This window comes from Manis pentadactyla, chromosome 10, assembly GCF_030020395.1.
Source record: "Manis pentadactyla isolate mManPen7 chromosome 10, mManPen7.hap1, whole genome shotgun sequence".
NCBI classification, from domain to species: Eukaryota; Metazoa; Chordata; class Mammalia; order Pholidota; family Manidae; genus Manis; species Manis pentadactyla.
Window position 1 is genome coordinate 58,694,329 of NC_080028.1, and position 20,115 is coordinate 58,714,443.

General features: G+C 38.2%; 1 protein-coding gene across 7 annotated transcripts in view; it reads right to left on the bottom strand.

Annotated features, from left to right (window-relative positions):
• The window catches only part of GRIP1 (glutamate receptor interacting protein 1), a 676,609-nt gene that overhangs the window by 184,817 nt on the left and 471,677 nt on the right, over positions 1-20,115 (bottom strand). For 6 of the 7 annotated variants that reach the window (XM_036894901.2, XM_036894903.2, XM_036894898.2 and 3 more), the window contains exon 2: positions 779-859. The exons of the other annotated variant lie outside the window; for it this stretch is intronic. In XM_036894901.2, the coding sequence (XP_036750796.1) occupies positions 779-859 (81 nt within the window). The remainder of the gene's footprint in view (positions 1-778; positions 860-20,115) is intronic. 7 annotated transcript variants of the gene reach the window in all.

Here is a 20,115-nt window from a genome sequence, read left to right on the forward strand (position 1 = left end):
CTCACATAAAATATATAAAGTATATAAACACACAAAATATATAAAATGAATATCTAAAGTATTAATGGTTTTAATGGTTCTCTTAAATATAGGGGCTTTCATAAGACATTTTCCAGGAATTACCTGGTTCAGATAAAGTATGAACAATAGTTTGAATTTTTTTTCTCCTTTAATTTTAGAACTTCTGTGTTATTCTCAAATTCAGAGCTTCAAAACATCAAAGTTTGGGGATAAAAGACATTTTAAGATTTATTCCAAAACGTTTTGTTGAAAAGCAAGTATCACTACATTACAAGAATACTAATCACAGCTTCCATAGGAAACAGAGTCCCAGAATTTTACAAGAGTTGTCCGATGGAAGTAAATCTAAGTTCAAAGAGATAAGAAGAAAGGAGTAATTTGTTATTCAGCACATAAGTGATCGGCTACAGCAATTTTAAACCACTCGTTCTGCCAGGTATGTCCCAGTAAAGAAACAGATGCTGCTGCAAATGTCATCCCTTGAAAACAGAGGTGAGAGCGAGTACATGAGTGAGAGCTGATAAAAATTTAAGTCCTTTTACAAAGAATCTGCACCCAGGATGAATCCCCACAAGTTGGCAAGCTTTTCCAAAGTCTGGCTTTCATCAATATTGTTTGAACAAGTTGTATAGAATGCAGCCTACACCCTGTGAAACAGCATTCTTTTTTTTTTTTCTATTACCAAGAACTAGTTAGGATCATCAAATAACAGGGTTCAAAAGTAAAACAGCTGAAAAATCCAACAGTCTGGTCTAACCTGGGATGCTCTGTCTCCTCACAGCCAATGCTCCATCAGGTGGCTTTGTCTGGCTGGCGGATTTACTGTAGGGGCTCTCATCTGCAAAGGTACAATGAAGGCTTTGGTTAATTTCCATCCAGTTTCTAATGCAATGAAGATTTTTTAATGGATTGCGAATCCTTCTGCCAGAGAGGGGTGATATGGTATGGTAGAGTAGGAAGAGTCAGTTGACCTGGGTCCTAATCTTGGTTCAGCTGTCGGACAAGGCATTTAAAAGGCTCTGAGCATCAGTTTCGTCTCTTATAAAAGAGGGATATATCCTTTCTCATCCACCTCGTAGGATTGTCAGGATGAAGCTATACTGCACATGAAGGCATATATGGTAAGAAGTATGCAAATATATACAAACGATTGCCTGTTACCTACATTCATTGATAAATAAGTATCAGTGAATAGAAGAAACAGCAGGACAAAGAAGGAATAAAATGGCTCAATGGGCACCAAGAATGAGGGAAATGTAAGTGTTATATTTCAGATAAGCAGATGGCAGAGCATTAGTATTGCAGGGGAATTAAGACACACAGAATTAGTGGGTTCCTCTTGGAAGTGTGAACTGGCATTTACAGCAAAATGGAGAGACAGGGACTTTCAGGGTAAGACCAGAGAAGCTAGGTTGAAAACAGGGAAGGAATGATGGTTTGACAAAAGAAGACATATATTGCAGTGAGCTGAAATGTCTTCTTTTAGAAAGATGAAAATAACCTGTAGAACCATAGAGAAAACAACTAAAAAGACAGAAGGACTGAAGCTCAGTATGTCTGTGAGAATTAGGCAAGAAGCTGGATGAGCAGAACACCAGGTAACTAGATCATTGAGGGATGGATCCATCAAATTCTAAGTGTTTTCTTTTTAAAACAAATCTAGAAAAGGATTTCCTCTTGGAGTACAGGAATAATGACCTAGGATGGCAAATATTAGTGTTAAAAAATAGAAAGGAAGAATTCTTACTAGTTTGCATGAGGCATCATTATAAAGTAAAAGAGATGCATGAGTGACAACCTCAAACATTTTCAAGAATAGGACGTATATGGTCTGAGTAGACATCATATAAAATAATTATCTAGTCAAGCTAGAGGACCCAAATGTTACTTCTGGCCACACTATTAGGTTCGTTTATTGTAGCTATAATAGGAAATCATTAAAAGATTAAAAATAACCATAATGTGCATGGCAAACTATTAACTCTAACAAGGATTTAATTCAGCAATGAGGCTTTATCATCTGAAAACTTAATTCTCCCAACTAAGTGGTTTGTGTTTCAAGACTGAGCAACTCAATTCCTCTCTAGGATGTACTTCTGGTTGAAATGATTCACGATTTCTTCATAAAGCTAACAAGGTCTTTAAAAGCAGTGACAAAAAGGAAAGATTAACACTGTTGTAAGGCTGCAATTGACAAAAATTGGAAGTCATGCTGTTTTATGTTTATATTCCAATTGTCACACAATTCTTTATATTCTTCCAGCCATAAATATAAACTACCAACTTTCAGATGCCAATACAATGAACAGGGTCATTTTTGCTTATGAAGCAGTATCCTAGGTATTATTAGACTCTTCTCTTTGCAACGCAGTTCGGAGTTTAATCACCAACCACAAAACAAAATGTATTATACTACCAAAGTCTTCATTTGTCCCAACAGTCCCACCTGAGTATTTGAGTACTTTTTTCACAGTGATGAGTTAATAACCAGGCAATATGCTCTGTGCAACATAGTAAAGGAAACTTACTTTATGTCAAAATCTGAATTCTGTTAAAACCAATGAAAAATATATTTCCTTTTATCCAAAACTTTGGAACTGTATTTATGAATACAGAGCACTGAGCCAGGGACAGCATCTTGGAAGCCTAAAGGCTTTCCTTAGTTTTCAATTTGTCAAGAATCCAGCCAATTCAAGTGTTGGGTTGAATCCAGTGTTGGATTTTCTTAAAAGGCCACAAGCGATTTGCCCAGGGGACTCTGCTATTTTTTGCACTTAAAGCTCTATTTAAGGAGCACTTCTTTAGAAATATACCCGGTTTGCATTACAAAAGTAGCCAACCCTGATAAAACTGTTCTCATTTATATTTGAAAACAATTTCCTTGATTTAGAGCTGAGATAGTCTAGCTATGCACGTCCTTACAAGGTAGAAACTGAATTACAGATGGCCACCTGGTCAGCCTCTACATATCCATTCCCCAGCCCCAGAGCTCCCTCCCAGGGTGAAGAATGTTCTTGCTGTGCAGAGGCTAAGTAAATAATTGTCTAGAAGCCAAAAGTTGTATTGGTCAAAGGGCCAAACTGAAATAAATTCGTTATTATCTAAGAATAGCTTAAAGTCAGTCAGATGAACGCAAAGCTTCCTAATGGAAGTGAGGCAGAATCTTGGCACCATGTATCCTGAGAGTCAGGAGAGCATAGCAACAAAGCAACAAGGTACCACTGAAATGCTTTTAAACAAACTTTTCCTAAGAATATTTCTATTTCAAACCTCCAAGAGGTATCATGGGCCTTTTATGAAAAGCTACCCATCACAGAACGGACGTAACTGTTGATGTGATTTACTTAAAAGTCAATTCTTGATTCAAACTCTGAAATAATGGAGGGAAGATACTGAATGAATCAGTGGCCGATGGCTCCATATTAGGATACTGAAGGACAAAAATGTCTGGGGCACATTTTTAAGCCTTGAACATAATAAAGTCATGCAGAGCTATAAAGTCTTTCATTACAGTTTTCTCATGTGTCTCTTAATGGAGATTTGAAGATATATCACTCGAATTTCACAATTACAAGAGATGATCCAGACCAGCCTTTCATTTTATAATCAGGACTTGAGGCCCAGAGAGGTAAATTTATAAAAGGACGCACATCTAGAATAAATCTAGACTGAATTTCTTCTACTCTTATTCCCAAGCTCTTTCCAGCTTATGATATTTTTCTCTTAGATGGATAATGAGATTTAACAGGCTGTCATATTTCTGTGCCTCACAGGTCAGAGACCAGACACGCCACTCCAGCAGAGACTCTGCACGACGTTAACTCCTGGAGAAGCCCATGGAGATGAGCAACCATAGCCAATACTTTTTGTGTGTATATAAATATCATTGCTCCCTCCTCCTCATATTTGTCTGCCTAAAATGAAGTACACTTAAAAATCAACCTTTAGGTTTTCACTTTTTTTGAAGACAAAAGCTTAAATAAATGCCAATACAATTCAGTTGCTCAGAAGGGGCTTCGATAACTTCATTGAATTATTAGATCTCTGTTAATACTTCTTTGTTTCACCAGGGAGACATTAAATAGACTTTCAAGTTCCACACAATTACATAAATAAAAAAATAGGTCAAAAAACAAGGAAAGGAATCATTCAGAAGCTAACTCCAGAGCAGTGCCTGACACATAGTGTTCATTCATTAAATGTTTACTGACAGAAGATTGAATTATATTCAGCTTTTCAAACTAGAGCATTTATTGTAAAGAAGCATCTGGGGAAAGTCAAACATTTGTAATGAGCTGCCTTCCTTCCTTCCTCTGATTTTCTTTTTCTAGGTTAATTGCTTATTCCTTCTGAAGTCACGTCATTACCCAACAACTATTAATTATTGATTTATTGTATGTTGAAAATCTGTGACTCTTTATAAGACTAATATTAAAATATATTTCCTTTCATTTTCATTCAGACTACAACTTTAAAATAATGCCTTTAAACAAAGGAATTCTCATTTTCACTAGACACCCAGCCTTGGCTGTTGATAGATCACATCAACAAGGGATCCTACTGAAAGTCGTGAAGGGGCACAGCAGACATTCAGCCAGTGAGCTACTGCTCACCGAAGTGAATGCTGCCCTAATCATTAAGGACATCTCAGGGTATCGAACTGTCAGCCTTTTTTAAATGACATCTTAGCAGCTAGATAATCACTGACAACATGATGGCTGCCCACTGTTATGGGGCGCATGTTGGTTGTATGAAGGAAGAGCAGGGGTCTCCTTTACAGCGACATCCCATGAGGCTAGGGAAAATCCCCTCCCCTAAATGGACAATTGACACTGTGACAGAGACACAGAAAGGGCTTAGTGAAGCATACACTTAAAACAGAAGTGGAACAATAGGGGAGACCATCTGTCCCTCTCATTTCCCCCCGTTTGGCCAGTCTCTTCATGTGTCAAACACAGGAGGGGCAAACACAGATCATTTGCTTTGATTACATATTCCAAGTGAAGCTGGTGTTTATAAACTTGGAAAGTAAACAGCAGGCATTAAGGAGCAATGCATTCTGATCACCACCAAATCCCATGTCAGAGCTGGGAGAATCACATCTTGAGGAATGGACTCAGGTCCCCTCATATTCCCACAACTTCAAATGGTTGCCTGGTATCAAACAGCATCCATGTGTAATCAGCGTGGTCTTGTCTCTCCATTTCTTGACTCTTCCATTTGGGTTCTGGGCTTCCCAGAGGACCCAGATATAACTATGGTTTCGAGACTCTCTAGGATTCAAGCACGTGTTGAAGAAAAAAGAAGCTCGATTTCCTTTGGCTGAGACTAATCAGCCTATGCTAAACAATTCCTAGCAACTAATTATGTACAACTGAAGCACCTAAGCCAGCAGATCCCTTAACTTCTTAATTAGGAAAAAGAAAGGCATTTTGGGCAATTAAACATGATGATCACTTCCTAGCAGTGGGGAGACAGACAGCTCATGCCACAGTGTTCATTACAAACTCAGAGGAAAACTCTGTTTCATGAATGAACAAAATAAATCCATTGTGCAGGAAATAATCTGTTCCTTGAATTCAATTACATTCTAAAAAGCTTAGTGCCTACTGTGTGCAAACTAAGCATCAATGTGGATAAAAAATAATAAAACTTTAAGTGAAATCCTTAGAACTTGATGGGTTTGAGACTGGAATATGTGCTTCATTAGCTGGGGGGGAAAATGAACATGGGCTGAGGGTGCTGGTGGAGGTGGGATGCAGGAAGAGAAAGGGAGCTTCACTGCAGTGGATTTTAGCCAGAATTTTGCAATCGGAAAAACAAAGAAACAGGCCATTTTAATTTTCAGCTAACATAGAAGTCTTGTGTGGTGTGGGAGCATCATCTTTTCAATACTTGGGTCCTTTGTGCCAGCCAATCATGAACATATTGTAGGTCAGCTGTTTCTCTCTTGAGACACTAGACCTTCAGTTCAGTTTGCTGTATAGATGGTTTGATGGCACACCCTAAAATTCAAGCAAGATTTCCTGAAGGGTAGTTGTTAAAGAGTTTTGACAATAGAACCTAATTATGTCCCTCTAATTTTAAAAATAATATATAACTATAAGCATAGTGTCCTGCGGAGTTTAAAGAAATGCAGACTGAAAGATATGGCAAAATACTCCTCTTCAATCCTAAATAGTTCTTAATCTCTGATGAAAATAACCCTGTTTTTCTTGGGCCCAACAAAAAGTGCATCCTCAATCTTTCCTAGAGTCAGAAGATTTTGGGTCTTACATGGGCTTCCAGCTACTTCTACTGCTTTGACATGGTGAGGCTATGACATGGAGAGCTGCTTACATGTGATCCTGGGAATGAATTAATTTTATCCCCTTCCTAATGGGGTAAAGAGGTCCACACAACTAGGTTTAAACCGGAACGGCGTGTGAATGATTTAAGCTTAGTGACAGGTGGCAGAGGTGATGTGCTGCTCCATTATAGTCTCTGTCCTCTTAAGAGATGATTTCCCTCCCTTCAACCACCTACTATCCCTCTTCTCTTTTGTTATTTGTGTTGCATGTGCATGACATTACATATCCTTGACTCTGCAGATTCCTCATAGTTTTATAACGCAGACAGAGGTGTGCTTCCTGTTCTCAAAGGGGGCCAGGTCTTTTGCTTTTTATTGAAAATATCATTTCAACAGAACTTAACTTCATTTTAACAATGATAGAATGTCCTCTACAATTATGTTAATCACAATTACATCACAGCGATTAAATAGTACAGCTAAAAAGAATGCCAACTATACAGCTCATGTTCCTGTAGGCCTGTCCTATAAGGCCATTTTTCTCCCTCTCTGCTCCACTATCTAACTGCTCACTACTGAAAATGTGGTCCATAGACAAGTACAGTGGACATTGCCTAGGAGCTTGTCAAAAATACAGACCTCCAGGCCCCACCCCTAGGGACCTCTGGAATCAGAGCCTACATTTAACAAAATCTTCAGGTGATCTGTGTGAACATTAAAGTTTGGAACACCCTACTCCAACTAACTTGAACAACAATATTGGCACAGGTAGTGAGGATACACCTTTCCTGATTGTCACTTGACTGGGTCCATGGCAGTCCACAAAAGGAGCTGGCAAAATGGCTTCAGCAATATCTCCATGCCTCACGTACTATAATTATCAAATTGTTTATAGAATGACTTCCTCAAACAAAAATGAAAGTGTTGCAAGATTATGGTTTTGAGTGAATTTCATCTTCTCTCGATCCACTTTGAAGCCTTGAACAGTCCTAAAATGGCTGATTTATGGGGGTAACTGGATACATTTAAGGCCAGGTTACCTGAAGCAGTTATTGATTGTGACAATCGTATATTAGTCAATTTACACTTTAAGGTGGAGAAAGGAAATAGTTTTGAGCTACGAACCCATAGCTAGCAAAGGACAATTGAAAATGAAAAGTTTTGTCCTACCTCACAGCAGGGACATGGCAGGGGCCTGGGGGGAGTGGGGGTGAGGGTGGGCCGAGGTTGGAGAATATTCCATGGTACTATCTCCTTAAACTCTTTTTCTCCAGGCACAGAGTCACTTCCTTGCCTCTGCACAGTTCTCTTGGAACCAGGAAGGTCTCCAGCACAGAAAATAACCTACGATTTTCATGCAGGGATAAACAGGAGTGCTGTGGCCGCTGAGCATCTGGTTAACCTTGTAGAAGTGGTCTGTGGTAACTGGGCTGCTTGGGGATGTCTGTAGGCCAGTTGGAAGAGGAGTATCTCAAGCCAGGTTAATTTGTAAATCCTCTCTGAAATCAATGGGCATGAAATTGCACATTTTCTGCCTTTGGCATTCCTATTGCTCATAGTTCTGAATCACAAATGATAACTCCTATGTTTCTCCAAGTACTGTTTCCACCAAGGACAGATGAGTAAGTGTCACCGCAGTCATAGACTGGCCTCATCACCAAAGAATCTAAATTTTTAGAGGGATGGACTCTGTGCTATACAGCTCATTTTCATGATCATATCTACTCCCAATTAAAAACTTCAAAATCTTAAATTTAATACAGCTTCTACATCTTCTCTAAGTAGGGAGGGCTAAAAGCTTTCAGTCTTTGGCTTAACCATCAGATTTTGCCAGCTGATGATCTTGGTATCACAACACTAAGAAATACATATAGGTTCAACAAATTCTTAATATTTGAATGATAATCTGGTTAAAAATATGAATTACTTCAGAGTAGTGAGTATTGGCTGTTTAAAGTCACATCTGTTAATTCTTATTTAAAAAGTGCACCATTCTTCAGGAAAAAGTATGCTTACATTGGTATAAACAGCTATACCTAATCTAAGGCTAGACTATATCTAAGTATTCTTGGAGGGTCATAAAAATCAATTATTTTATGTAAAGCAACTAGAGCTGGATGGTAGGATTGAAAAAATATATAAGACATTTAGAGAAATGAAGTTTCCCCCAATTTTTTTGAATAATACGAAATTAAGAAATTACTTTGACACATATTGATCACAATTTAGACTACATTTGGGGGAAAAATTTAAAACAGCACATAAACTTTCTTGAGATAACTCATGAAACAAATGTTAAAAATGTCTTCATTGAAAAGACAGTATTTTTTTTAACATTCCAGTAACTGGCTACAACTTTGAAACTGGATCATTTGAATGACTGTATCTCTTGATTACTTAAACCACTTCTTTTTTTGCCCCTTGTCTGGGACCATTTTTGCATTTCTAATGTAAGCTGTAGAGAAAAAGATAGAGCTTTTTGCAAAATCAGGGTTCCCCAAGAACTCTTCTTTTCCAGGATATTACTGCAAAGGTTTCTGTATTTAGAAAATTTCAGTATGATAGTTGGTAGAATGAGGTCAAGATTAATGAAAAAAATGAGAAACAAAATGCAATCAGAATGACAATTTTAAGAGGTCTAAATCTTGTGTTAGTGAGTCAATGAACAGTGGATGTCATTAGAAAAGAGAATGATGTGCATATGTCTGTGGGAGCATTCCTGTCTAGGTTTGATCTCCAAGAAAATAGCTTTTAAAACCCTCACCTGTTGTTCTGACAATCAGTGACAAGGTGAAAATTTAAAACTAAGGCAACTTTCAACTTGGTTCTGTGGCTCAGTATTTTTACTTCTTTTTTTTTCCTGTTAACCAGGCATACTGTAAACTGAAACAAATGTCAACTGCTGACAAATTGCACAAATAAATGATTTAGATAGTCCCTGCTGCTGACAAATTCCTAAATGGAACTGAAAAATAATGTATTCCCATTACTGTTCAGACTCAGTGTCCATATCTAGCATCCTGGAATAATAGAAAGGGAACAATAAATAGTGTGCATCTATAACCTCGAGTACTATTTCGGAGCTAGGAGCATAGGTCTGTATGTGCAGAACACACGGTGTGACTCCCAACTCTCTCTTTCGTGGTTGAAGTGTTTAGTGGCCTTAGAAACAATACTCCACAAGATGTTTTCCAATATGCTGTGGGAAACCGAAGCTTTTTCTGGGAGTCTATTTTCTATTAAGAATCAAAACAGTGAAACAAGAGATGAGACTTTGTAGGAATGGAGAAAATGGATGAAGTCAGAAATGATCAGAGCACAAAGTAGATGGAAGGAAAAGTAAGCCTCAGGTTGAAGCCTCCAGTTGCTGTAAGGATATAAGTTAGGTTTGACTGGCATCATACATGATTTTTAGATGCTTCTTTCGTTATACATCAATACTATTGGTTTCCTCTATGAGTATTCTAAATAATTTGTTAATAGACTTTTTCTTTACTTCTGAGTTTGTGCTCTATTTAATAAATAGTTTGAGATACTTGAGTCAACTAGAAGACTTTCTTATGTAAATAATACTAACACCATAAACAATTATAGCTAATCCTTATTGAGCACTCACTGTATGCCAGCACAAGCCTAAATCCTTTATATGGACAATCCTATTTCTTCTCACAGCAACTAAAAAATATTTAAAATTGCAAAAGGAAATAAAAAACATGATACATTCATTGTACAATGGGAGTCCTAGTTTTGAGAAGAATTTGCCCATTGCTCATCCTAAATAGTAGATTTCATGGAGATCAGTGGAACTGCTAACATAACTCAAGCCGAAATCAGTCTGGGTATACTACATGCCTAGCCCTGTTCTTAGTACCTCATATGCATTATCAATACTCACAACAATGTAATTGTGCAAGTACAATTTTACTGCTTGAAATATGAGGATAGAGGTTTATACAGTGAAATCACGTACCTAAATGTTCCCAGGAAGCAGAGCACAGAAAGAAGCTTTGACTTACATGTTTTCACTGAGCCTGTCCTTGAAACAACATCATGATATACTATTTGCTAAAACTTGATTCTCATCCTTTTGTATAATTATTTTTTCTTTTTTTGTGTGTGTGTTTGTGTGTATAGAGGTACATCTTCATATAGTAGTAACTGCTGGGTGCCTTCTGGGTGACTATATATCACTGATAGAGGTTAGAGACTTGGGGCTGCATTTGAAGATTTCCTGGAATTTCAGTTTAGAAAAGAAAATACCAACTCTCCAAATTTTCAGATTTCACTTTTTGTCATGAATTCTTGGTTTAATTTATGATGCAATAGTCAAGTTTTAATTTTTCTGGCAAATAAACAAATCACTTGAAAGAGTGCCTTTTAGACAAGAAGCTCCAAGCATTTTGGAGATGAAATCTGGCTAAATTTATCTCTGTAACACCTACTCTATGCCAACCATTCTCTACTGATAAAGCATTTATGAACTGGTTCCTACAAGTGGTTTATCATCTTAAAAAGAATAAATAGCGGAACACTGTCTTTTCTTCCTTAGTATTCCAGACAACATGTTCATAGCCTACTTTTTACAATATTTCAAACCTTTCATTAGTGTTCATGCAGCTAGAGGGGGGAAATAAATCTTGGGCCAGGCGACAACTTACAATGCAATAAGAAAATGGAGGTATGACTTGTGTGGGTGGCAAAGGAAATCACTGAGCCTTTCCTCTCCTTCTAGCTCTCCCAGTCCTTCTCTACTGATGGCCTGGCTCCAGAGTAGGGGGGCTACAATCTCAATTCTCCGTGAGTCACAGGGTGGCTCTGTGTAGCACAGTTACTGGGCAGACAGGTGCAGACACTTTGCTAGACTTTAGATTTCACAGGGAGCTTTTGAAACCCAGGTGATTAACACCTATTAGTCATTCATTCCAAGACTGTCATCACTTCTGGCTTCAGCTCATTTAAGGAGTTATCTCTGAACTCACCTTTTTTATAGCTTTTAGTTTTGAAAATTTCCAGATTTAAGACTGAATTTCTAAGTGAAAGCCAGCATAGTTATATACCAGTTTAGAACCAACACCTTTTTCCCCTTGGGCGAGGGGTGAGAATCACATTTAGGTGCTGTGGGAATAATATATTTCATAAATATGCCTTGAGTTATCACACATTTTGCTTTATTAATTCATTGCTAGGTCAAGCAATAGCAGATGACTGCTTATGAAACAGATGACATATGTTTGTTTTTTAAATTTTGGTATCATTAATCTACAGTTACATGAGGAACATTATGTTTACTAGACTCCTCCCTTCACCAAGTCCCCCCCACATACCCCATTAGTCACTGTCCATCAGCGTAGTGAGATGCGGTAAAATCACTACTTGTCTTCTCTGTGTTGTACAGCCCTCCCTGTGCCCCTCCACATTATACATGCTAATTGTAAGGCCCCCTTTCTTCTCCCCACCCTTCTCCCACCCTTCTCACCCATCCTCCACAGTCCCTTTCACTTTGGTAACTGTTAGTCCATTCTTGGGTTCTGTGATTCTGCTGCTATTTTGTTCCTTCAGTTTTTCCTTTGTTCTTATACTCCAGAGATGAGTGAAATCACTTGGTACTTGTCTTTCTCCACCTGGCTTATTTCACTGCACATAATACCCTCTAGCTCCATCCATGTTGCTGCAAATGGTAGGATTTGTTTTCTTCTTATGGCTGAATAATATTCCATTGTGTATATGTACCACATCTTCTTTATCAATTCATCTACTGATGGACACTTGGGTTGCTTCCATTTCTTGGCTACTGTAAATAGTACTGCGATAAACATAGGGGTGCATCTGTCTTTTTCAAACTGGGCTGCTGTATTCTTAGGGTAAATTCCTAGAAGTGGGACTCCTGGGTCAAATGGTATTTCTATTTTGAGCTTTTTGAGGAACCTTCATACTGCTTTCCACAATGGTTGAACTAATTTACTTTCCCACCAGCAGTGTAGGAGGGTTCCCCTTTCTCCACAACCTCGTCAACATTTGTTGTTGTTTGTCTTTTGGATGGTGGCGAACCTTAGTGTTGTGAGGTGATATCTCATTGTGGTTTTAATTTACATTTCTCTGATGACTAGCGATGTGGAGCATCTTTTCATGTGTCTGTTGGCCATCTGAATTTCTTCTTTGGAGAAGTGTCTGTTCAGCTTCTCTGCCCATTTTTTAATTGGATTTTTCGCTTTTTGTTTGTTGAGGTGCGTGAGCCCTTTATATACTTTGGATGTCAACCCTTTATTGGATCTGTCATTTATGAATATATTCTCCCATACTATAGGATGCCTTTTTGTTCTATTGATGGTGTCCTTTGCTGTACAGAAGCTTTTCAGCTTGATATAGTCCCACTTGTTCATTTTTGCTTTTGTTTCCCTTGCCCGGGGAGATAGTTCATGAAGAAGTCACTCATGTTTATGTCCAAGGGATTTTTGCCTGTGTTTTTTTCTAAGAGTTTTATGGTTTCATGGCTTACATTCAGGTTTTTGATCCATTTCAAATTTACTTTTGTGTACGGGGTTAGACAATGATCCAGTTTCATTCTCTTACATGTAGCTATCCAGTTTTGCCAACACCAGCTATTGAAGAGGCTGTCATTTCCCCATTGTATGTCCATGGCTCCTTTATTGTATATTAATTGACCATATATGTTTGGGTTAATGTTTAGAGACTCTATTCTGTTTCACTGGTCTGTGGCTCTGTTCTTGTGCCAGGACCAAATTGTCTTGGTTTCTGTGGCTTTGCAGTAGAGCTTGAAGTTGGGGAGTGAGATCCCCCCTACTTTATTCTTCCTTCTCAGGACTGCTTTGGCTATTCGGAGTCTTTGGTGGTTCCATATGAATTTTTGAACTATTCGTTCCAGTTCGTTGAAGAATGCTGTTGGTAATTTGATAGGGATTGCATTAAATCTGTATATTGCTTTGGGCAGGATGGCCATTTTGACAATATTAATTCTTCCTAGCCAGGAGCATGGGATGAGTTTCCATTTGTTAGTGTCCTCTTTAATTTCTCTTAAGAATGTCTTGTAGTTTTTGGGGTATAGGTCTTTCATTTCCTTGGTTAGGTTTATTCCTAGGTATTTTATTCTTTTTGATGCAGTTGTGAATGGAATTGTTTTCCTGGTTTCTCTTTCTATTAGTTCATTGTTAGTGTATAGGAAAGCCTCAGATTTCTGTGTATTAATTTTGTATCCTGCAACTTTGCTGTATTCTGATATCAGTTCTAGTAGTTTTGGAGTGGAGTCTTTAGGGTTTTTTATGTACAATATCACATCATCTGCAAATAGTGACAGTTTGACTTCTTTGCCAATCTGGATTCCTTATATTTCTTTGTTTTGTCTAATTGCCATGGCTAGGACCTCTAGTTCTATGTTGAATAACAGTGGGGAGAGTTGGCATCCCTGTCTTGTTCCCCATCTTAGAGGAAATGCTTAGCTTCTCGCTGTTTAGTATGATGTTAGCTATGGGTTTTTCATATATGGCCTTGATTATGTTGAGGTACTTGCCCTCTATAACCATTTTGATGAGAGTTTTTATCATGAATGGATGTTGAATTTTATTGAATGCTTTTTCAGCATCTATGGAGATGATTATGCAGTTTTTATCTTTCTTTTTGTTGATGTGGTGGATGATGTTGATGGATTTTCAAATGTTGTACCAGCCTTGCTTCCCTGAGATGAATCCCACTTGATCATGATGTATGATCCTTTTGATGTATTTTTGAATTCGGTTTGCTAATATTTTGTTGAGTATTTTTGCATCTATGTTCATCAGGGATATTGGTCTTTAATTTTCTATTTTTGGTGGGGTTTTTGCCTGGTTTTGGTATTAGGGTGATGCTGGCTTAATACAATGAGTCTGGATGTATTCCCCCTTCTTCTATTTTTTGGAAAACTTTAAGGAGAATGGGTATTATGTCTTCTCTGTATGTCTGATAAAACTCCACAGTAAATCCATCTGGCTTTGGAGTTTTGCTCTTGGGTAGTTTTTTGATTACCGATTCAATTTCTTTGCTGGTAATCGGTCTGTTTAGATTTTCTGTTTCTTCCTTGGTCAGTCTTGGAAGGTTGTATTTTTCTAGGAAGTTGTCCATTTCTTCTACGTTTTCCAGCTTGTTAGCATATAGATTCTCATAGTAATCTCTCATAATTCTTTGTATTTCTGTGGGGTCTGTCATGATTTTTCCTTCCTCATATCTAATTCTGTTGATGTGTGTAGATTCTCTTTTTCTTTTTATAAGTCTGGCTAGGGGCTTATCTATTTTGTTTATTTTCTCGAAGAACCAGCTCTTGCTTTCATTGATTTTTTTCTATTGTTTTATTCTTCTCAATTTTATTTATTTTTTGTCTGATCTTTATTATGTCCCTCCTTCTGCTGATTTTAGGCCTCATTTGTTCTTCTTTTTCCAATTTCGATAATTGTGACATTTGACTATTCATTTGGGATTGTTCTTCCTTCTTTAAATATGCCTGGATTGCTACATACTTTACTCTTAAAACTGCTTTCACTGCATCACACAGAGGTTGGGGCTTTGTGTTGTTGTCATTTGTTTCCATATATTGCTTGATCTCTATTTTAATTTGGTCATTGATCCATTGATTATTTAGGAGCATGTTGTTAAGCCTCCATGTATTTGTTAGCCTTTTTGCTTTCTTTGTACAATTTATTTCTAGTTTTATGCCTTTGTGGTCTGAGAAGTTGGTTGGTAGAATTTCAATCTTTTTGAATTTAGTAAGACTCTTTTTGTGGCCTAGTATGTGGTCTATTTTGGAGAATGTTCCATGTGCACTTGAGAAGAATGTGTATTCTGTTGCTTTTGGGTGTACAGTTCTATAGATGTCTATTAGGTCCATCTGTTCTAGTGTGTTGTTCAGTGCCTCTGTGTCCTTACTCATTTTCTGTCTGGTGGATCTGTCCTTTGGAGTGAGTGGTGTGTTGAAGTTTTCTAAAATAAATGCATTGCATTCTATTTACTCCTTTAATTCTGTTAGGATTTGTTTCACATATGTTGGTGCTCCTGTATTGGGTGCATATATATTTATAATGGTTATATCCTCTTGTTGGATTGACTCCTTTATCATTATATAATGTCCTTCTTTATCTCTTGTGACTTTCTTTGTTTTGATGTCTATTTTGTCTGATACTAGTACTGCAACACCTGCTTTTTTCTCATTGTTATTTGCATGAAATGTCTTTTTCTATCCCTTGACTTTAAGTCTGTGCATGTCTTTGGGTTTGAGGTGAGTCTCTTGTAAGCAGCATATGGATGGGTCTTGCTTTTTTATCCATTCTATTACTCTGTGTCTTTTGATTGGTGCATTTAGTCCATTTACATTTAGGGTGATTATTGAAAGATATGTACTTATTGCCATTGCAGGCTTTAGGTTTGTGATTACCAAAGGTTCAAGGTTATCTTCTTTAGTATCTTACTGTCTAACTTAACTCACTTATTTATTATAAACATGGTCTGATGATTCTTTATTTCTCCCCCTTCTTATTCCTCCTCCTCCATTCTTTGTATGTTAGGTGTTTTTTTTGTGTGTGTGTATGCTGTTTTGTATTCCTTTGACTGCTTTTGTGGGTAGTTGGTTTTATTTTTTGCCTTTAGTTAGTATTTGATTGTTCCGCTTTCTTTGCTGTGATTTTATTTTCTCTGGTGACATCTGTTTAGCCTTAGGAGTGCTTCCATCTAGAGCAGTCCCTCTAAAATACCCTGTAGAGGTGGTTTGTGGGAGGCAAATTCCATCAACTTTTGCTTGTCTGGGAATTGTTTAATCCCTCCTTTGTATTTAAATGATAATTGTGCTGGATACAGTATCCTTGGTTCAAGGCCCTTCTGTTTTATTGCATTAAGTATATCATGCCATTCTCTTCTGGGCTGTAAGGTTTCTGTTGAGAAGTCTGATGATAGCCTGATGGGTTTCCCTTTGTAGGTGACCTTTTTTCTCTCTCTGGCTGCCTTTGATACTCTGTTCTTGTCTTTAATCTTTGCCATTTTAATTATTACGTGTCTTGGTGTTGTCTTCCTTGGGTCCCTTGTGTTGGGAGTTCTGTGTGCTTCATGGTCTGAGGTTATTTCCTCCCCCAGTTTGGGGAAGTTTTCAAGAATTATTTCTTCAAAAACACTTTCTATCCATTTTTTTCTCTCTTCTTCTTCTGATACCCCTATAATGCGGATATTGTTCCGTTTCAATTGGTTGCACAGTTCTCTTAATATTCTTTCATTCCTGGAGATCCTTTTATCTCTCTCTGCATCAGCTTCTCTGTATTCCTGTTCTCTGATTTCTATTCCATCAATGGCCTCTTGCATCTCATCCATTCTGCTTTTAAGTCCTTTCAGATATTGTTTTATTTCTGTATTCTCCCTTCTTAGCACTTGCATATTTCTCTGCAAGTCCATCAGTATATTAGGACCTTTATTTTGAATTATTTTTCAGGAAGATTGGTTAGGTCTATCTCCCTATGTTCCCTCTCAGGGGAGGATGTCTGTGTGATTCTGGTCTGAATCAAATTCTTCTGCCTTTTCATGGTGATGGGCAAATGGCACATGTGTCAGCTGGGAGAATAAAATCCCTTCCTGCTTGCTCCTTGCGTTCCTCTCCTGGGAGATCAGCGACTTCTAGCAGCTTGTGCTGGACAGCAGTGCCCAGACGGTGCCCCTAGGTCTGTCCCGGTTGGGTGCTGTGGGTGTGGCTGGCCTCAGGCTGCTGCTCTGCTATGGCGGGCCACGCCACTATGGCAGGGCTGTGCCAGAGGGGGAATGGGTGGGAGGCTGTTTATCACTGTGAGGGGCCTCAGAGCTGCCTTGCCACCCAAGGGGTTAGTGTGCCTGGAGTTCCCTGGGGCTCCCAGCTGCTGGGCTGAGTGTGCCGGGACACTTCTGCCCAGCTGTGAGGCCCCTGTCCCTTTAAGACTTCCAAAAAGCACTCGCTTTTCTCTTGTCCCAGGGACACATGCTGTGAGGACCTGCTCACAGGTTTTACTGTTCCATTTCCCTAGTATCCAGCACAGCACGCACTGTGTGTCTGCGCTCTGGTGCAGATGGCTAGGGCTGGCTATTTAGCAGTCCTGGCTCCCTCTCCCTCCTTGCTCCGATTCCTCTCCTCCTGCTGGGGAGCTGGGGTGAGGGGTCCTCGGGTCCCGCCGGGCCGCGGCTTGTATCTTACCCCCTTCGCGAGGTGCTGGGTTCTCACAGATGTAGATATAGCCTGGCTGTTGTCCTGTGTCTTCTGGTCTCTCTTTTAGGAATAGTTGTATTTGTTGTATGTTCAAAAATATATATGTTTTTGGGAGGAGATTTCCACTGCCCTACTCACGCCGCCATCTTGCCTCCTGGCATATGTTTTTAATGCATGATTAGAGCAGGATTTATCATAGCTGTCAGAATCCAGGGAGTCTGTGATTATTGTTATTTAAAGCTTTCTGGTTTTACAGTGAGAGGCAGTGATTATATAGACAAAACCTTACCAGGGTGTTATGCCAGAAATAATTTTTATATTGAAAATGTTAAACTCATTTTTAATATACTAGAATTTTACTGCAATGCAATTTCTGTTATTCATACTGCTCTACCACTTGCTAGCTCTGTGACCTTGGCCAAGTTACTCATTTTCTCTGAGCTTCAGTTTCCTCACCTATAAAATGGGTAGTACCTACCTCATAGGATTATTATGAGGATTGAATACAATAGTGCAAATAAAACACCAGGACCGGTCTGAGTTCAAGAGGTGTTGGTTGCATCCCTTTATCCCCTTTATCTGGTGGGTGAGGAAGCTGAATGATAGACAAGAGCCAGCATTAATGCACAGCAACAAATATGTTTCCATGATGGAGCTTTCACCATTGTACCTTGATCGTGACCATCTACTGGCTTATCTCTACAGAATGAACTCCTTTGAGCAGGGATTTTTTTTATAGTCAGAGGTATTATTATCCCTATTTTTAATGAGAAAACTGAATCTCAGAGAAGTTAAAAATCTGCCTAAGGCTGAACAGCTGATAAGTGGCAGACATGATTCTATCCCAGGGCTGCCTGACACCAGAGACCATTCTTTTTGCAATACTGTCACACTACCTCAATAAAGACAATTAACTGACCATTGTAAACCAGCATGAGTGTTGCCCAAACCCTCCGTTTCACTTTCTATCATAATAAAAAAGCAGATACTTGACCCATCTTTTTTTCAAAGCTATTGGCTACCATTTAGTGAGATTTTAGTTGGAAAAACTCACTGACATTAAGCAGTCTATTATGACTCAATTTGTCAGTGGCAAAACGAAAATTGAAACCCAGGTACCTAGATTTAATAGTCCAAAGATTATCAAATTATCTTCCTTGGCTTCTGAGACAAATTATTCAGACATACAATTTCCTCCCAAATTACTTGCTTGTCTAACTCTCCTTGGGTTATGTCTACTTCATCAGTTTCACTGCTTTTCCCCATAATTCTTGTCTGAACAAAGATTCAGCTTTTATACTTAATTAGGACAAACAAGGAAAGTGCAATTCAACTTCACAAAATGTGAATGTTTAATTTTGAGCTGGTTTTGTAGCATTATGCTCAGTAGGGCTCTCCCAATTTTCCAATTAACAAGTTACTGACATTTACAATCATGTAGAACAAAAAAAAACCTTTCCTTCTATCACTGTCAGTTTCATTACTGAATTTTGGATCTGCTATGGGACACTTCAATCATGAAAGTAATCATGTAAACCTATATTGGATTCTAGTAGCCATAATATCTGAGAGGAAGTTCATTTGTGTAACTGAAACTTTCTCTGACTCAGTTTCATCTGTCACACAATTTGCCTTAAGGTATTTTAAAATCACATTGTCAGAACTTCAGAAAGGTACTCCTGAGCATTCAACTATGTGCCACAGTATATTTTGAAACAGAGATTTTTAGGAAATCCAATATTGATAAGGAAAGCACTCAGTATTTTTCAACTTACATATTACTTAAATTTTCTCAATTACTACATTTTCAATGTAAATGTTTAAATTTTCTAGATGTCATATGAAATGATCAGGAAAGCATACAACTACATCTACATCTGTTATCTGTATCTATGTCAACTTCTCTACACACACATACACACACACACACACCCCTATGTCCACATACAAATACATGTACACATACATGCATATATACATACATATATATTTCACAGATACAGTCATCCATACATATATTTCTGTTTATGAGCACTACTAGAAAAAAGGACACATATGAACAGCAGATCTAAATGACCCTCTCAACCCCAAGACATCCCTTCTCTCCTATCCTGTAGGGCAAAATCTAATGGGCAGAAGTTGGAGACCACCATCTTCAGCCCAGTGACTTCTCACTGAGCCTAGACTCAGAGGTAATGGCAAGAACCAAGATGGTACCCAGCTTCTCCAATATTCAAGAAACTTCAACTTTTAGAAAACATATGCCTATTTGTGTTTAATTTAGATAATTCATAGGCTTTGGAATTCTACGTTCAGGATTGCTACATCAAGAGATGCTCTCAGGGAATTGTGATTTAGCTTGGAGACAGCCTACAGATGAGTCATGCATGTGCACAGCTTGTAGAAGAACAGAACAGCTATGTGAGAAATTAGTTTATCTCAGGTGTCTGAAGTGAAAAATTCAAGCACAGCATAGCAGACATTATAGAGGAGAGCATGATAACTACTTGATATGTACTGTCTACAAATCAACTACATAAAGAAGTAGTTTAGAAAGGTTATGCAGTAGTTTAGTAAGGGTACTGATTTTAAGCATAGCCTGTCTTCC